This window comes from Pelophylax lessonae, assembly GCF_965119305.1.
Source record: "Pelophylax lessonae genome assembly, chromosome: 1".
Classification (NCBI taxonomy): domain Eukaryota; kingdom Metazoa; phylum Chordata; class Amphibia; order Anura; family Ranidae; genus Pelophylax; species Pelophylax lessonae.
Genome location: NC_138768.1, coordinates 626,013,268 through 626,031,647, shown reverse-complemented (window position 1 = coordinate 626,031,647; position 18,380 = coordinate 626,013,268). Strand labels below are relative to the sequence as shown.

General features: G+C 37.8%; 1 protein-coding gene across 1 annotated transcript in view; it reads left to right on the top strand.

Annotated features, from left to right (window-relative positions):
- NDNF (neuron derived neurotrophic factor) overlaps positions 1-18,147 on the top strand; it is a 65,616-nt gene extending 47,469 nt beyond the window's left edge. Inside the window, exons 2-4 of the mRNA XM_082244184.1 lie at positions 7,318-7,503; positions 8,864-8,988; positions 15,331-18,147. Of these exons, the coding sequence (XP_082100310.1) occupies positions 7,319-7,503; positions 8,864-8,988; positions 15,331-16,730 (1,710 nt within the window). The 5' untranslated portion in view covers position 7,318 and the 3' untranslated portion in view covers positions 16,731-18,147. The remainder of the gene's footprint in view (positions 1-7,317; positions 7,504-8,863; positions 8,989-15,330) is intronic.
- The last annotated feature ends 233 nt before the right edge of the window (positions 18,148-18,380 follow it).

The window sequence follows — 18,380 nt, the reverse complement described above, 5'->3', positions numbered from 1 at the left end:
ATACAAAATGAACCCATAAAAAGGATTATAGTGCTTTGGCTTTCTTTTATTATGTAAGCTGATCCCTTCAATAGTTCTTGTTTTTTTGTGACCAAACTCTCTTAGTATGTATGTGCTAGGCAGTGAAGACTGCTGAGCTTACAGTATTGTAACACAAAAGGAAATAACTGAGCAGAAAGCATTGGGTATGAATGTAACACAGCGAGCACTGCTGATTGTCCTCCAGTAATATTTATTAATATAAGCTGTACCATAATAAGACATAGACAAGAGAGTACTGGCCAACTGAGGGCCAAAAGGTTCTAGGCCAAAGTCTCATAAAATATTCACTATTCAGCGCCTGATCCTTTTAGGCCCCTTTCTGTCCGTTTGTCTGTTTTCCATCCTTCTGTTGACGGATGAAAAACGGACATCAATGCATTCCTAAGGAAAAACTAATGTAAATGGATGATCATTCATTTACATTCGTTTTCATCCGCTTCTGTCAACATCCGTTTTTTTGAATGGATGAAAGTCCTTTTTTTTATCCACTAAAAAATGGATCAAATGAAAAAGGGAGGAAAACAGATGAAAAATGGATGACAACAGGTGAAAAACGGATGACAACAGGTGAAAAACAGATAACAACGGGTGAAAAACTGATGACAAAGGGTGAAAATCGGATGACAACGGATGAAAAACAGATAACAACGGGTGAAAATTTGATGACAAAGGATGAAAAACAGATGAAAAACGAATGACAAAGGATGAAAAACTAATGACAAAGGATAAAAAACTGATGACAAAGGATGAAAAACTGATGACAAAGGTTAAAAAACTGATGTTGACTGAAAAAAGCGATGACAAAAAAACATGACTGAACTGATGAAATGAACAGTCCGTATGTGTTAAAGGGGCCTAATATTAAATATAAAGGGCACTTCTAGATTATGTGACCTTTATAAAATATATTTTTTTTAGAATGGCCCTTAGGCCCCTTTCACACATACTGACCGTTCATTTCATCAGTTCAGTCACTTTTTTTGTCTGCAGTTTTTTCAGTCAACATCAGTTTTTAAGGCCCCTTTCACACATATGGTCCGTTCCATTCATCAGTTCAGTCACATCAAAATGTATCAGTTTTTCATCCATTTTTCATCTGTTTTTCATCCATTTTTCATCCGTTGTCATCCGTTTTTCGTCCGTTGTTATCTGTTTTTCATCCGTTGTCATCTGGTTTTCATCCGTTGTCATCAGTTTTCATCCATTTTTCATCCGTTGTCATCCATTTTTCATCCGATCCGTTTTTTTGACGGAATAAAAATAGGGCATTCATCTGTTCAAAAAAACGGACATTGACGGAAGCGCATGAAAACGGATGTTAACTGATGATCATCCGTTGTCATCCGTTTTTACATAGAGATACATTGATGTCCGTTTTTCATCCGTCAATGGATGGATGAAAAACGGACAAACGGACAGCATGTGTGAAAGGGGCCTTATCCTTTTTTCATCCTTTGTCATCAGTTTTTCATCCTTTTTCATCAGTTTGTCATCCATTGTCATTCGTTTTTCATCCAATCTCATCCATTTGTAATCTGTTTTTCATCCGTTTTCATCAGTTGTCATCTGTTTTCATCCGTTATTCATCTGTTGTCATCCTTTTTTCATCCGTTTTTCAGCCAATCTGTTTTTTTTTTTAACAGATAAAAAATAGGGCTTTCATACGTTCAAAAAAATCGGATGTTGACGGAAGCGGGTTAAAACGGATGTAAATTAACCACTTTACCGCTGAGTACCGGAGTACTACTGCGGAAAAGTGGCTCTTGTAGGTCTGACGACGTAGACCTACGTCGCCAGACTCCTCCCCTGTAGGCGGCGCTTGCGCGCCGCCAGAGGCGCGCTCCCGCTGTTTTCATTCACAGCGGGAGTCGGGCCAGGGGAGGAGCGGCGGCGATCGCCGCTGCTCTGCCCCGATCGTCGGGGAATCCAGTTTGGAGATCCGCCCGCCTGTGTAAACAGAGCGGGCGGATCTCCTCAGTGACAGGGAGTGACAGATCGGAGTGTTCAGCATAGCTGGAGATCCGATCTGTCCCTGGCTCACACAGTCACCTCCCCCCCTACACGTCAGTAAGCACCAGGCATACATTAACCCCTCCCTCTCCAATAAAATTAACCCCTTCCCTGCCAGTGTCATTTTTACAGTAACAGTGCATATTTATAGCACTGATTACTGCAGTAATGTCACTGGTACCCCCAAAAGTGTCAAAAATGTCAGTCAAGGGTCCGATCTGTCCGCCGCAATGTCGCAGTCCCGCAAAAAAAATCGCAGATCGCCGCCATTACTCGTTAAAAAAAAAAAACACCAAAGATGACATAAATCTTTCCCTTTGTTAGTAAACGCGATAACTTTTGCGCAAACCAATCAAAATACGCTTATTGTGATTTTTTTTACCAAACATGGGTAGCAGAAAACAAATTGGCCAAAAATTTAAAAAATAATTGGTTTTTACATCTTTTTTGGGGGGAATTTCATATAAAAAAATGTTAAAAATATTGTTATTTTTTCAAAATAAACGCTCTTTTTTTAATTATAGCGCAAAAAGTAAAAATCGCACTGGTGATCAAATACCACCAAAGGAAAGCTCTGTTTGTGGGAAAAAAAGGACGTAAATTTAGTTTGGGTACAACGTCGCATGACCGCGCAATTGTCAGTTAAAGTCGCACAGCGCCGAATCGCAAAAAGTGGCCCAGACGTAAGACAGCAAAATGCTCTAGTGGTAAAGTGGTTAATGGTCATCCATTTACATCTGTTTTTATATAGGAATGCATTGATGTCCATTTTTCATCCATCAACGGATGGATGAAAAACGGACAAACAGACAGCATGTGTGAAAGGGGCCTTACCTGTCATAAGTAAAGCTCCCATGCAGTGTTCAAGGCCACCATTGGTATTTCTGTAACAATTATATTTTGTGTGTTCTGGAGTGTCAGTAGTAATTTTGTGTTTTGTAGATGAGACCTGTTTAAATCTTCTTTCTTTCTTTTTTTCCTTTATTTAATCCGGATCAAAAACTGAGAGAAAATTCCTAATGCATAATGACCAGACAGACGCTGAGTGTTTTTCTTCATTCTATTAATTAGTCCTCCCACATGAAAGAGGATTATGGAACATTGTCATATAGAAGCTAACTTTAAGGACATATGACATTGCAGAGGGCGCTCTGCGGAAAGAAAGACCTATAAAGAACATCATAGCAGAATCACAAAGTTTTACATTTTTATACGAAATATCACGAGTCACTTCAACATGACAAGAGAAAGCTTTATTGCGGTCATGCAGTTCTGCTTCAGTACTTGAAATATGTCTTTGATTATTTAAAAGGAACAGTAAGAGTGAGTGGATTAGCTTTGCTTTGCTTCATCTATCTCTTAAAATATTCCCACAGTACAAATGACCTGCTTCCATTTTCATTCCGTTCAGAACTGAAATAATAATAAGGGGAAAGCATCCTTTCATCTTTTAAATAATATGACACAATTTATTGTGTCGGTAAATCTTATGGCTTATTTTAATAGGCTAATTTGTTTTAGGGAATACAGCAGCACCCATTGGCCTACCAAAGTGTTAAGATCCACTAGCTTCTAGTAAGTAGGAATATCTAAGCTTCTTTTGGTGATAAGCAAGAAGACATTCCATGTTCAAATATTGGAGCTTTTCTTTTTATAAAACGAAAATGGAAGCTAACATCTGGTTGATTGTTGTGGCTATCGCCAGATGTAGATGTAGTTTGTTTTCCAGTACAGAGCAGAAAAAAATCTGTAAAGTCAAAACTTTTTTCAGTTTTGGATAGATTGGGAATGGTTAAAACATCCTGACTGGTATGTTTTTCCTTTTCTATTGGCATCCCTTTAGGGGGAAGAACCACCTTCACTTTCTATCCTATAGACCAGGGGTGTCCAAACTACGACTCTCCAGCTGTTTAGGAACTACAATTCCCACGAGGCATTGTAAATCTCTGACATTCACAGAGATAACTAGGCATGATGGGAATTGCGGTTCCTGAACAGCTGGAGGGCCATAGTTTGGACATAGCTGCTATAGACACTAGGGCAGTCAACTTCAAACTACGATCCTCCAGCTATTGTGGAACTACACTTCCCATGAGGCATTGTAAAACTCAAACACACTCATATACCCTATGACTAGGCATGATGGGAATGGTAGTTTCTGAACAACTGGAGGACCATAGCTTGGAGACCCCTGAACTAGGGGAAGTAAGAAGAAGTCTCTCCAAACAAAAGAGTTGACACCAGAACACATGTCACTATTGGAAGGACTTCTCGCTATTCCTATTTAAGTAACAGCTCAGAATTTTTGATTTATGCTAACTTTTCAGGTCACCAGGCCAGATTAAAAGGGTGAATCCGCCCAGAGCTCCAACCCTTACCACTCTATCTAAGGACGAGTTCACACTAGATGGGTCAACTACTGGAGTGCTTTACCTCTCTGGCAGCTGTCTGTTCCCAACTGTGATAGGGGGCTGCATGGTGCACGATTCAATGCATCACACAGCTCTTTTTTTGTTGTTTTCATTCAAACTTTTTTCGAAGTGTAGAAAAGTACACTTAATTCACGGTGCTGTACAGCAGTGTGTTTCGCTGCACTGCTGTACAGTGCCATTCATGTCTATACAGTGCACTGCAATAAACTGCAGCATGCTGCATTTTAGCGCAGCTCCAGGCTACATTGCAATGTGAATAGGACACACAGAAAACAATGGTTCTCTGGGTCCTTGCAGTAAAAAGTGTGAATGTGCTCTAAAAGAAAACAAATGGTTTAGATTCACTTTAAAGGATAAGTTCAACTTTTTAAAAAATAATAATAAATGCACATCTTTGTGCATTTATTTTTTTTTTTTACTAGTAGCCTGCAAAGCATTGCACCCACGATCAGCAGATCACACCTCATGAGAGCAGGCAATTACACACTACAGGGCCCTGGTAGTTCATTGAGAACTACAAGTCGAAAGCCACAAAGGCTGTCTGCACTTGTTGTTCAATAATTCACAGAACTCTCTGAATGAATGACACGGCCGGGTGGACAGCGCCCTGCACGGCCGTGTTATTTTTTTTTTTTATATTTTGACAGCGAGTTAAGGGAGAGAATCCCTAGCTAGCTGTCACTAGAGGCAGTGGGTCAGGGAACAGCTGCAACAGTGGGAACATGTTACATGTTCCACTCTAAAAATGGATGGAACATGTAATGTTCCAAAAGGTGAACTTATCCTTCAAAGCCCAACGGTGTGGTATGTTAGAGTGTGAAAGGGTTATAGTCTGTTTTCATGGCTGTGTATTAGGAAAAATTGACATAAGGAAATTTATAAGGATTTCATCTAAAGCAATTTATATTTTTCCTACTTCCCTTCTGCGGGAAGTATGGTGGCTTTCAAAAGACTCTTAGACTTACATCTCAAGGATCAGAACATTCAGGGCTATGTGAGATGATTACGGCCACACACACCTACACAGGTTGAACTGGATGGACGATTGTCTTTATTCAACCTCACCTACTATCTAACTATGTAACTTCTTTCAAAGTTGCATAGCAACAAGTGGCCCTCTTGTAAGTTCCTGGTTCCTGGACCTCTGTTCCTGGTCTAGTGAAAACATAAAATGGTTTTCTATCCCAGTGACCATGGCAACCAGGCCAAATGAGAAGGATTAATCTCCCAATAGAGACAAAGACACCAATAAAAGCCCAACAAATGTTCTAACCCTTATCATTCTATCGATATCAAAAAATGGCTTTGGATACAGAACAAATATATCACAAATAGAGATGACCGAATTGATCTCCTAAGGTTTGACCTGGCTTTCACCAGTCAATTTGAGGTGGAGATTTGCAAATTTTAGTGATGGGCGTAGTGCTTTACTGCAATACTTCCATGCCATATTATATAAGGTGGTACTTAGAGGGTGTTCACATGTTGACATGCAGATATCCAAGCCTCTCCTGAGAGCATAGAAGTACATGTTACCTAATACCCATTTGCAAGCTGAACTAGAGAGATCTCTGTGAGTCACTTTATAAGTCTTTGATTGCCATACTCATCACTATCATCAGAACTCAGCCAAACAGCAGTGCCTCTTGTGTTCTTTATTTTAAGCCCTCTTTTGCTGTAAAGTCACTAACAAATATTTTATGTTGATAATTAACTGGTAGTACTGGTGATCACGAATACAGTATATCACTTTTCCTGACTTCTTTGTGGTTTATGATTATAAGGTCATTAATACAGCTCAGCTTAAACATAATCAGATTTAGAGTCTCTTCGTTTTGAGTGGCCAGAGTATCAATGGTAGGAAAAATAGAAGTATCTGGGACATAGGTAAAAGATAAGGGCTAACCTGCTGCTTTCATAAATAAATGGTACAACAGTCCTCTTAGATTGCTAGTATAATGCAAGGGGATATGAGTGTGTTTGAGTAACTGTCATCTGATCTTCTGTCTGAACTAGACCCAGACAAATTAGTATTATGTATTTTCTTAAATAATGCCTTTGCCAAACTGGATCTGTGCATGCTCTCTGCTTAAATTCATGTAGCCCAAGGGTGCAAGAAGCTGCTGGTACTCAAGCAGCAGTCATGAGGTTCTTGAGTTACAGCCAGGTCACATTGTGGCAACCTTGTCTGCACTCAGTATTTGAGGTATCCAAATAGGCATAGACATAAAATGGCAATCAGACATCTGAATACTAGTGGTTTTATCAGATGCTCATGTTGTAAAGCACTCCACAAACTGTTGGTGCTATATAAATCCTAAATAAGAATAAAAATATAATAGTATTAATAATGATATGTGCAAAAGACATGCAGCTTTATATTTCTCAAGCATATGCGTTTGCACTAAGGAGATCTCTTAAGCCTGGGCTATCTTTTAGAATTTGGGACACAATCAATTACATACAATTGAAGCACTGTGCATTCATGTGATATTAATAGCTACTACATGCTACTTGTGTAGTTTATACAAGAGGAAGCCATTTGTTCCATCTCTTTAGTGATTGATCACTAGCAAATAATTGCTAGTGATTTTAAAGGTGTGATTGACCTATAAATTGCTCATGCGTTCCTGTACTTAGTTGAACTAATGACTTTAGAAAAAAGGAAAAAAACAATAGTAGCTCACAAAGAGAACAGACATATTGCTCTATGTTTTCTTTATACTACTGCATCTCTTTATATCAATTTCATCATTTATTATGCATACGCTTAATTCAAAATGCATTTGTCTGTATTGTATAATCTTATTGTAATGTCTCCTTCCTTGAACAGGATGTTATCGCATTGGTACACAGTATTGGTTCTTCTACCAGTCTGCTTGAAATCCCAGAAACTGCCCACTAGAGATGAAGAACTGTTCCAAATGCAGATTAAAGAGAAATCAGTTTTCCACGATTCATCCATAGTACCTGATGGAGCAGAGATCGGTGGCTACCTGTTCAGAGACAATCCTAAAAGGTACTTTACATGTAATTGTGTGCAAATAAAATCTTCATTTATATGTGTTGTTTTCTATTACACAGTAGCATAATGCAAGGTTCCAGTCTTTTTCTAAGGGCTTGGACACAATCATTCAATTTTGATTAGCATTCCTGACCATTGGTAAACACCCAAAATCATGGGTGTAACTGTGTCCACTGAGCAATTGACTCAGTACACACTGAATTATTCATCTAACTTTGCATCACTTCCCATCAAATATTGTATTTAACAATCATGCTGCACCACCCTATTGACTTTAACGCACAATGATTGCTCCATTAGGAAGATATTCTGAAGATAGGACAGACACTGGATGCTCTGCCTTTGCTCCCAAGGAGACTTAAGGGCCATACACACTATAAGATTTTCTGAAGACTTTTTCCTTCAGATTTACCTTTTCTATGTAGTGCAAGGGCCTGCCAGATTGTATACAAATTGAAAGTGTTTAGGTTTGACCTCATATTATATGGTTTTGGTAAATCTAAAGGAAAAAGTCTTCAGAAAATCTTATAGTGTGTATGGCCCATTAGTCTAATCAATGTAATGGATTTAACTCCTCTCCCTTGTTCATGTCAGTGTGGTTAATAGTTTTTTTGTATGGGACTGGCCAATGTGTTCTTCATGATGCTGTGGTCATGGCCCCCTAATAAACTTAAGCTGGATACACACTATACAACTTTTGTTGTTAGATTTCCTTTAGATTTACCTTCAACTATGTAGTGCAAGAACCTGCCTGATTGCATACAAATTGAAAGTATTTAGGTTTGACCTCATATTATATGGTTTTGGTAAATCTAAAGCCTAGTGCACACGCAACGAATTTCCGCCGACCGGTCGTCCGTCTTTTGTCCAGAGTGGTGTCTGTTGGTTGGAATGTGCTCTAGACTGCACACGAATTTTCCCGCACGACAGAATTCTACTTAAGTGACGTCATGTGTTGGATTGCTTTGTATGTGTTCTTTCATCTCTGAGCATGCCCAGTCTTGCTCATAAGATTTTTCCCTGTCGAAATCTGTACTGACTGCATGAAAATCGGACGTGTTTTGACGGTGGACAAAAATTTTATAGCCTGCACACCAGGCGGTTGTTGAGAGCACCATACTAACAAGCCAAAAATCGGCAGATCGGTCATCGGACGAAAATTCCTGGCCAAATTTCGACTCATGTGTACGGGCCTTAAAGGAAAAAATCTAAAGACAATTGTATAGTGTGTATCCAGCTTTAGACTACAGTTTTAGGAATGTGTATTTTAGTTTAACCCAAGGAACTTTATTTTGTGAGTTATGTTTTGTAAATATAGTGATTAACACATCAAATGTTAATGTTTCCATTCCAGGTACTTCTTTGTAGTGGAGGAAGATAATACACCTCTGTCTGTTATTGTTACACCCTGTGATGCTCCTCTGGAATGGAAACTGACTTTACAGGAACTTCCTGAGGAAGCCAGTGGGGAAGGATCAGGTAATAATGTACACCTATATATTGAACCATATTCTTTACTGTATTTTTTACAATGTATTAAAATGACAGAAGCCTAGCACTTTTGGAAGTTATGTCTATTGTTAAGGACCACTGCCCTCCAGTAAGGTTAATCTAAGGTACCAATTGTACTTAAATATTTGATATACATTAGGGATGTTGATTGGAGATTTTTTAAATAGGTTTAAAAATACTCATTAAATCATTATTAATTTTCTTTATTGCCTAAGTTTTGTCTGACAGGGAGAAGTAACTAACATGTGGTTTCTTTATCATGTCCTGACATTTAATGAGGGTCAGGATGGTGGTGCCTCTTGAAGAGAGGTGCATTAATTCCAATGCTTTCTGGATATTTTAAAGATTATTTTACATCTGCATCAGAAAAATTCTCTATGCTTCAAAGTGCTTCTAATTTGATACTGTTCTTCCACAACAGTAGCCTCTTACTCCTGAAGAAGTTAAATCATTTCTTGAAGACAAATATTCTGATGCTTCCAAACAATTCGCTAAGATCCATTACACAACAAAGGGGTGCCTAATTATGCTATAGATTCACTCAATACTCCCGGTAACTATATAGCATAAGTATTTAGACAATAGGACATCGGGGCATTTATGTATGTCCTAAAATTAAAAACATAATGTCTGCCAATTCCTTAACTCTTATTTAAATTGCAGTTGCACTTTCTTGTGTAAACTTAAATTTGCCCCTTCTTGCTCTGGGGTAAAAAAGTTAAAAAAAATACTTTTTTACTGTAGGTGACTATAAACCAGAAATAAGATGTCCAGCACTCACACAATGTCCTTGATTTTGCCATAAGTGCCTAACATTGTAGGTATCCCTCTGGAGTGGAGAGCATTGAAAACCATTGGCTTGATTTACTAAAAGGGAAAAGATAGTGCATTCTGCAAGTGCAGTTGCTCCAAAGCTTAGTAAATTAGCAGAAACTCTGCTGACTTCCATCATCCAATCATGTGCAACCAAAAATGCTGTTTTTTTTTTTTTTGTTTTTTTTTTCCTTGCTCTTTATTGGGTACTCTTTGCAAAGTGAAGCCTTACCTCATTTATTAAAGTGTTACTAAACCCAGATCCTGCATTCACTATATCTGCTCTCCCACAGTACATAGAACATGGAAATGCACTTATTTTAGTAAATATAAACTGCTACTGTTGTGGGTTTAGTAACACTTTAAGCTTGCAGAGGGCAACTGCACTTTGTAAAGTGCACAGTCAATTTGCCTTTAGTAAATGAACCCCCATTGTGCTCTACTCAGTTTTAGAGAATTAGATGTTAAAAAAGGGAAAGAAAGTTAGAATAAATTTTCAGGACAGAAACACGGTAGCTTGCATAGCTGTCATATCATTCTTAATCTGGTTAAAGCTTTCAAAACTTTATAATATGAGGGATTTCCTAAGCAAACTTTTTAAAGATGGAACAGGGCTCACACCTTCAGTGACTTCTTTGTCTGTGCTGGTAATCAGAGCATTGATTACCAGTGCAGACCCTTGGGGGATGCCACTAGAGCCACCAGGGATTGCCCACCCATGGCCACCAGGGATGCCAAACAGTGCTCAGGCAGCCTGTCAGTGCCCATTAGTGCTGCCCATCATTGCCATCTATCAGTGCCACCCAGCAGTGCCTATCATTGCCCATCAGTGCCGCCTATCAGTGCCCATCAGTGTCGCCTATTAGTGCCCATCAGTGCCCATTAGTGCCGCCTATCAGTGCCCATCAGTGCCCATCAATGCTGCATATCAGTTCTACCTATCAGTGCCACATATCAGTGCCCATCAGTGCTGCATATCAGTGCCCATCAGTGCTGCATATTAGTGCCTCATCATCAGTGCCTCCTCATCAGTGCCTGTCAGTGCGGCCTCATCAGTGCTCATCAGTGCAGGACAAACGTATCCTGTGCAGGACGTATTTATTTACAAAAATGTATAACATAAACAAAAAAACTTTTTTTTTTTTTTAACTTTTCGGTCTTTTTTTATTTGTTTAGCAAAAAAGTAAAATCCTTGCGGTGATCAAATGGCACCAAAAGAAAGCTCTATTTGTGGGGAAAAAATGACATACATTTGTTTTAGGTACAGTGTTGCATGACCGCGCAATTGTCATTCAAAATGCAACAGCGCTAAAAGCTGAAAATTGGCCTGGGCAGGAAGGGGGTGAAAGTGCTCTGTATTAAAGTGGTTAAAGGAGTGGAAAGCACACATCCTGCTACCTCTGCCTGCCTGCACTGTCTGGCATATAGAAGTTAGTAATACTCTGTAGAATTGTGAAAATGTTTAAAGCTTAAGTGTATAATTTAATGGTGTACTCTGTTTAGGCTGGCACCAATATTTCAGACGTGTTGCTAGCCATCAGGCCAAAGTGTATTGGTATCACATACAGCATAGAAGTGCAAACACTGCATTGTATGGTGGACAGGAATACATTTGCCCTCCAAGATAATGCCAGATTCCTTAACTCCTAAATAAAAACCTGCTAGATGTTTCTATGACACCCCAGTGGGACCAGTCAAGTCACCCCATAGCCATAGGGGTGATATTTACAACAACACAACACACAGCTGATTTCACTAACTGCAACAAAAAGAAAACACATTCCCTTCTCTCAGTGCTGACCCTCATCTGTTAAAACATGGATTGGCCTGGAGCACTTTTGTCCTCTAGTCCCCTGGATAGCATCCTGTGTACACAAGACTTCTTTTTCTTTTTCAGTAAATAAATGTCTATTTGCACACACTTAACCAGAAGTTAAAAGTCAGTTAAAAGCATCTCCAAAGTGAATAGTGTATAATAAGGCAAACCACAAGTACCTTTGTTGAAAATATATAAGCATATTTGCTTGTAGCATATCAAATGTATATTTGAATGAGAATTTATCATCCATATTATACCATGTTTTTTTATAAACTGTAATGTGGAAATTTATATCAAGCAAACCCAAATGATGCACTTTATTTGGTCAAACCTACAATACCATGCTACCTGGTTTCAAATAACTTAGAATAAAATCATAAAAGACTCTCACGCTATCACTATGATGAAATAGTGGATATACAACAGGAGACAAAACCTAATATAGAAAACCCTAGGCTAATAAATTGAATCAAAATAAATGTATGTGAGGTGCTACGCTGTAAAAGTAATAGTGTGCATAAAGTAATAAATATATTAATACATGTGAAAAAGCTAGATAATACAAGATCAATGTATATCAAATCAATAAATTATGTATCTAAAACTTGTAATAGTGTAATGGTTACAAAGACCCAAATACCGTAAATGTAACTAAAAAAAAAATGAACTCAAAATACATATATAATGGATATAAATCTATAGGACGTGTGTATACTAAACATATATAACACAGAATGGTCTATAATATAACAACGTGTCCTTCACCATGTGACAAACACTAATAAGTAACTCCAAACAAATATATATGAGAATCTTCAGTGCAGTCATAAGGTGACTCAAAACAAATATATGTGTGAATCTTCAGTGGAGTGACACCTCAGTGTTTACTGCTGTAAGGTAGCAGCATTAAATGATACTCTTTCTGTGCTGCTTCTTTACTACCAACAAAGTTAAAGTTGTATTCTCTAAGATCCTCTTCATTTAGTCTCTAGCCCGCTCCATAGTATATGCAGACAAGAAATGAAGCTCCATAGCGCATTATCATTTACCAATTTTATTAGTAAAAATAGCAACAGGGTACTTACTTTTTTTAAAAAAAAAAACATACACTACATCCATGAGCGCCGAGCTCATCCACACATCTCTTCTGGTAAGCCGATGCCCTACGCGTTACGTCACATCACGCGACTTCATCAGGGGTTATTCCCTGATGTTTGATTTTTAAAAAAAGTAAGTACCCCGTTGCTATTTTTACTAATAAGATTGGTAAACAATAATACGATAAAGAGCTTCATTTCTTGTCTGCATATACTATGGAGCATACTAGAGACTAAATTAAGAGGATCATAGAGAACAAAACTTTAACTCTAGAAGTGTTGGGAGTGAAGGGGCAGCACAGAAATAGTATCATTAAGGTGAGTGCCTTGTAAACACTGAGGTGTCACTCCACTGAAGATTCACACATATATTTGTTTGGAGTCATCCTATGACTGCTCTGAAAATTCACACATATATTTATTTGGAGTCACCTTATGACTGCACTGAAAATTCACACATATATTTGTTTGGAGTTACTTATTAGTGTTTATCACATGATGAAGCACACGTTGTTGTTATAGTATAGACCATTCTGTGTTATATATGTTTAGTATACACACGTCCTATAGATTTATATCCCTTATATATGTATTTTTTGTTAATTTTTTCTTTGAGTTGCATTTATGGTATTTGGGTCTTTTTAACCATTAAACTATTACAAGTTTTAGATACATAATTTATTGATTTGATATACATTGATCTTGTATTATCTAGCTTTTTCACATGTACTAATATATTTATTACTTTATGCGCGCTATTATTTTACAGCGCAACACCTCACAAACGTTTATTTTGAAGTAACTTAGAATGTTGTAAATGTTTAAAACACAGATTGTACTAGACTGTTTCCTGCTGTTCTTGATAGTAGAAAAAAGGAAAAACAAATATGCATTTATTGTGTCATGAAGTCTTTAGTGACAAGTGAGCAATTTGACATAACCCTGCATTTTACAACTGTAAAATTACTTACTTTAAAAACAATCGTTTAGAACAGAAATATGATAAGTAGTAAAAAAAAATATAAAGCTGATTATGCCAAATACAATGTGATTTGAACAATCTTTTAGGCTCTGTCACCCACTTTGTAGTGCAGGAGCCTGCCTAACTAGATGACATTTAATGTAGTCATTAATACTCTTTTGGGAAATAATTATGAATGCCCCTGTAGTGTTTACACTAGAGTGTGTTTTGTTCTGTTAAGCCAGTTGCATTCTATTCAAATATTAAACTATAAAAGGCGGCTTCATACTGATCCGCTGCACCTTGGCCGCAGCTCAGTGTGCCTTCGGTTTTCATGCAGGTTAGCTGCGCTTTCCCATAGACTTCTATTATGTCCCAAGGTTTTGATGCGTTTTTTGAAAGAACAACAAAAATCCTGCATTCAGGACTTTTGGTGCACTTTCAGAAAATGCACCAAACCTGCAAGACATATAATAGAAGTCTATTTAAAACCTCAGCTAACCTTCACAAAAACTGGGGGTACACTGTTCTGCAGTAAGAGGGCAGCGGATCAGTATGAAGCTGCCCAAAGATACATACAGAGAGCCCAGTATAGCTTTAGAGTGCTTGAAAGGTTTGTTTTTTATTTTATAATACTATACTTATTTTATGCTATACTAACGTGCTCTGTGCAATGGTTTTGCTCAGAGCATCTCCAATCCTCGATAAACATACATGTTTGCCAGCACACAATGGATCTTGCAAAGCAGTCCAAAAAAAACTTTTTTTTTGCAAAGGATCACATCAAATTAGGATAAGTGCAATGTTTCGGAGCCACGCAGGACCCCTTCGTCCAGCACCCACAACAGCTGTGCCTGTACCCAGGAAGGTGTGCAATAGGAATATGATCTATTCCATCTCCAATCCTTCTCATCTTGGGTTTCCTGCCAGCAGTCCTGGCTCCACCTCCTCGCTGAGTGCTCCCATAGTAAGCAGCTTACTATGGGGGCACTTGTGCGAGCTCCCTACCGAGCCCTGCTTTGTGTGTCCATATTACACAAAGAGAAGGGCTCGGCCCTGCCATCCACTGGTTTCCACTGCTGTATCTGAGCCAATGAGGAGCGAGAGAGCTAAGTCTGTATTCCTGTTAACCAATAACTCCTGTATAGTTTTGTAAATTGCAGACTGACTGCTACAGAAAAAGTTATATTATATCAAAACAACAGCAACTGTGTTTTTTTTTTCAGTATTTTCAATATAACAATTTGCAGAATTTTAGATTTAACATATATAGGAACATGTTTTGTTTGCCAAGTTAATGTGGAGACAGCTGTACAGTGCTTACTATAACAGGAGTGTCTGAAATTTAGAATAAATAGTGCTTCTCCATTATTACTTTTGACATTGCCTCACTTTTAGTGACACCCATATATCTCTATTAGTACATTTTGTACTGTATATTTAGTTTTTCGTAACATGCGTTCTTGTTATTGTTTCCACTGCTGATTCCCACTTCCAAGCAGATGTTGAGCTCAAATGGTCTGATAATTAAGCAAGGTCAGGTACTCAAAGTGCAGACTTGCATTTCTGCTGTAATAACACACACGCTGATCTATTTTTTTTAATGCCGTATTTTGCAGGTGAGCCTGAACCTTTGGAGCAGCAAAAACAACAGATTATGAATGAAGAGGGCACCGAGCTGTTCTCATATAAAGGAAATGATGTGGAATACTTTGTGTCTACAAGCTCTCCTTCTGGTTTGTACCAGCTGGAATTAATTTCAACAGAAAAGGACACCCATTTTAAAGTTTATGCCACTACAACTCCCGAGTCTGACCAGCCTTACCCAGAGTTACCATATGACCCAAGAGTTGATGTGACATCCCTTGGACGCACTACAGTAACATTAGCATGGAAACCAACTCCTACATCCTCTGTTTTAAAACAACCAATCCAATACTGTGTTGTTATCAACAAGGAACACAATTTTAAAAGCATGTGCGCAGTCGAAGCCAAGATCAATGCAGATGATGCTTTTATGGTAGCTCCTAAGCCTGGTTTAGACTTCAGCCCCTTTGACTTTGCCCACTTTGGGTTTTCATCAGAAAATGATGCTGGTAAAGATCGCAATTTCATGTCAAAAACCTTGTCCACAAAGATAGTACGTCAACTAACTGCCAAACCAAAGCCTGATCTTCAGAAGGTATGCATTGGGAACAAAAACATATTTACAGTTTCTGATCTGAAGCCTGACACCCAGTACTACTTTGATGTGTTTGCAATAAACTCAGCCACAAATATGAGCACTGCGTATGTTGGAACATTTGCTCGAACCAAAGAAGAAGCAAAGCAGAAAACAGTAGAGTTGAAGGATGGAAAAGTTACTGATGTGTTCATAAAGAGGAAGGGCACTAAGTTTTTAAGATTTGCCCCAGTCTCTTCCCATCAAAAAGTCACTTTTTCAGTTCACTCTTGCCTGGACACTATTCAGATCCAAGTCAGAAGAGATGGCAAGCTTATTCTGTCACAAAGTGTAGAAGGTGTGCGCCAGTTTCAACTGAGAGGAAAACCAAAGGCTAAGTACCTGATCAGGCTAAAGGGAAGCAAAAAGGGTGCCTCTATGCTCAAAATCCTGGCAACATCGAAATTTAACAAACAGCCTTTCCCTTCACTTCCAGAAGACACAAGAATCAAAGCCTTTGACAAACTGCGCACATGCACTTCTGTTACAATAGCATGGCTGGGAACGCAGGAGAGAAATAAATATTGCGTTTACAAAAAAGAAGTGGATGATGACTACAACGAAGACCAGAAGAAACGAGAACAAAACCAATGTTTGGGGCCTGACACCAGAAAGAAATCAGAGAAAGTTCTCTGCAAATATTTCCACAGTCAAAACCTGCATAAAGCAGTCACCACAGAGACAATCAAAGGACTTGAAGCAGGGAAGTCTTACGTCTTGGATGTCTATGTCATGGGTCATGGAGGCCATTCAGTCAAGTATCAAAGCAAACTCGTAAAAACAAGAAAGTTCTGTTAGAGTTCCTGTGAACTTGTATGAAAAACATATCCTACAAGAAGCATACTTACTAACTACTTGTGCAGTCAAGCGGTTGTGACTTGTACACAGTACCTGTAGCAGTGTAGAAAGGTATCAACTTGTATACTTCTGTTTACATATCAAAGTGGTTGCTTCTAAATGGTAATCCTGCTGCTTCTCCAGAACTGAAAGACGTATATACTTATTCAAGGTCTGAACGCTGATATCAGACACACACGGTAGATGAAGTAACAGTTGTAATGGATACAAAAGTACGAAGGACAACTTTGGTAGTGTCACAGTGCATGAACTGCCTCTAAATTATTTTACTAGATACATGGCCAAGGCAAGTCACCTGGTTCTATTCATGCTCGCACAATACAATCCAGAAATGATAGAATATGTGTAAATTATTTTATAAAGTCTTGTCTGAAATGTTTATGTTGTATGTAAACTACAAAATCATTCCTTAATGCAGATCAGATACTAAGTATTAACTGGACCTATCTTTATTCTTCTTAATTCTTTGCCTATTGTAAATTCCTACTAGACTGGTTTATTTTTTAAATATGTATTGTATGTAAAAAGTTGTCAAGCATATATTCCTGTACATAAAAAAAAAAATGAAAGTATAAAATTATATATTTCTTTTGCTTACTCGTCTAAAATACTATATCAGAAAGAGTGACTGTTGTCTGTAAACAAGTTGTTAACTTGTTTTTAGTGTTTTATGTGCGCAAAATATATAAAGATATATAAGATATATTATAGTTATATAAAGATATATATATAAATGCAGTATAAATTTAAAGGAGATTTGTGTAGCAAGAAAGAGTAGTAAAGTAAGGAACAAACAAAGCATATAAGCCAGCAGACACTCTTTTTGTGAATGAGTTTAAAAAGGGCCACCCAGTATTGTGAATCAGCAGCATTAAAGGAAAGATGAAACAGACAATAACTGACAGTACTTTGTAGTTTAATCCACAAGCAAAACGAAAAGTTGCAGCTTTTTCAAGGTGGTGTTAGGATGACAAGATGTTATTAATGGAAGGCATTGTAATACTTTGTAAAGGCAGCATTGAGACAGATTTTTAACATTTTATCACTCAACAAAAATCATTTCGTCAGATGTTGTATAAATACAAGGCAAGATGCAGAATGTTGTGGATACCACAAAATCACAGCACAAAATATAATGCAGATGAATGATACCTACGGGCTAAACTACTCAGGGGATTTTAATGTCACGCTACTCAACAATTTAACTTCTTGTTGGCCATTATGTCATTTGCAACTCATTGGGATTGATTTACTAAATTAATAGAACAAGTTATGTTAGGGTTGTTCACTGAGCTTAGTAAATAAAAGGAAGCTATGTTTACTTTAAAAATGTTCAAATTAAAAAAAAAAAACAGTATTTTTTCTCCATAATAATTTTTCATATTTTTTATTCAGCAAGCTGATCTATTTATAAAGTCTTGATGAAACCTTTTGATATTTTACTTCTCTTTGGGTTGCTGAAATAAAATTCATATAGGTGGCAAATTTGAGAAAAAATAGAGTATGACTATTGAAATTTTTTTTCAACCTTTAAAAAAGCCACTTCCCTGTTTTTCTGGGTTCACCCATCTCTAGATGGCTGCTTTCTAA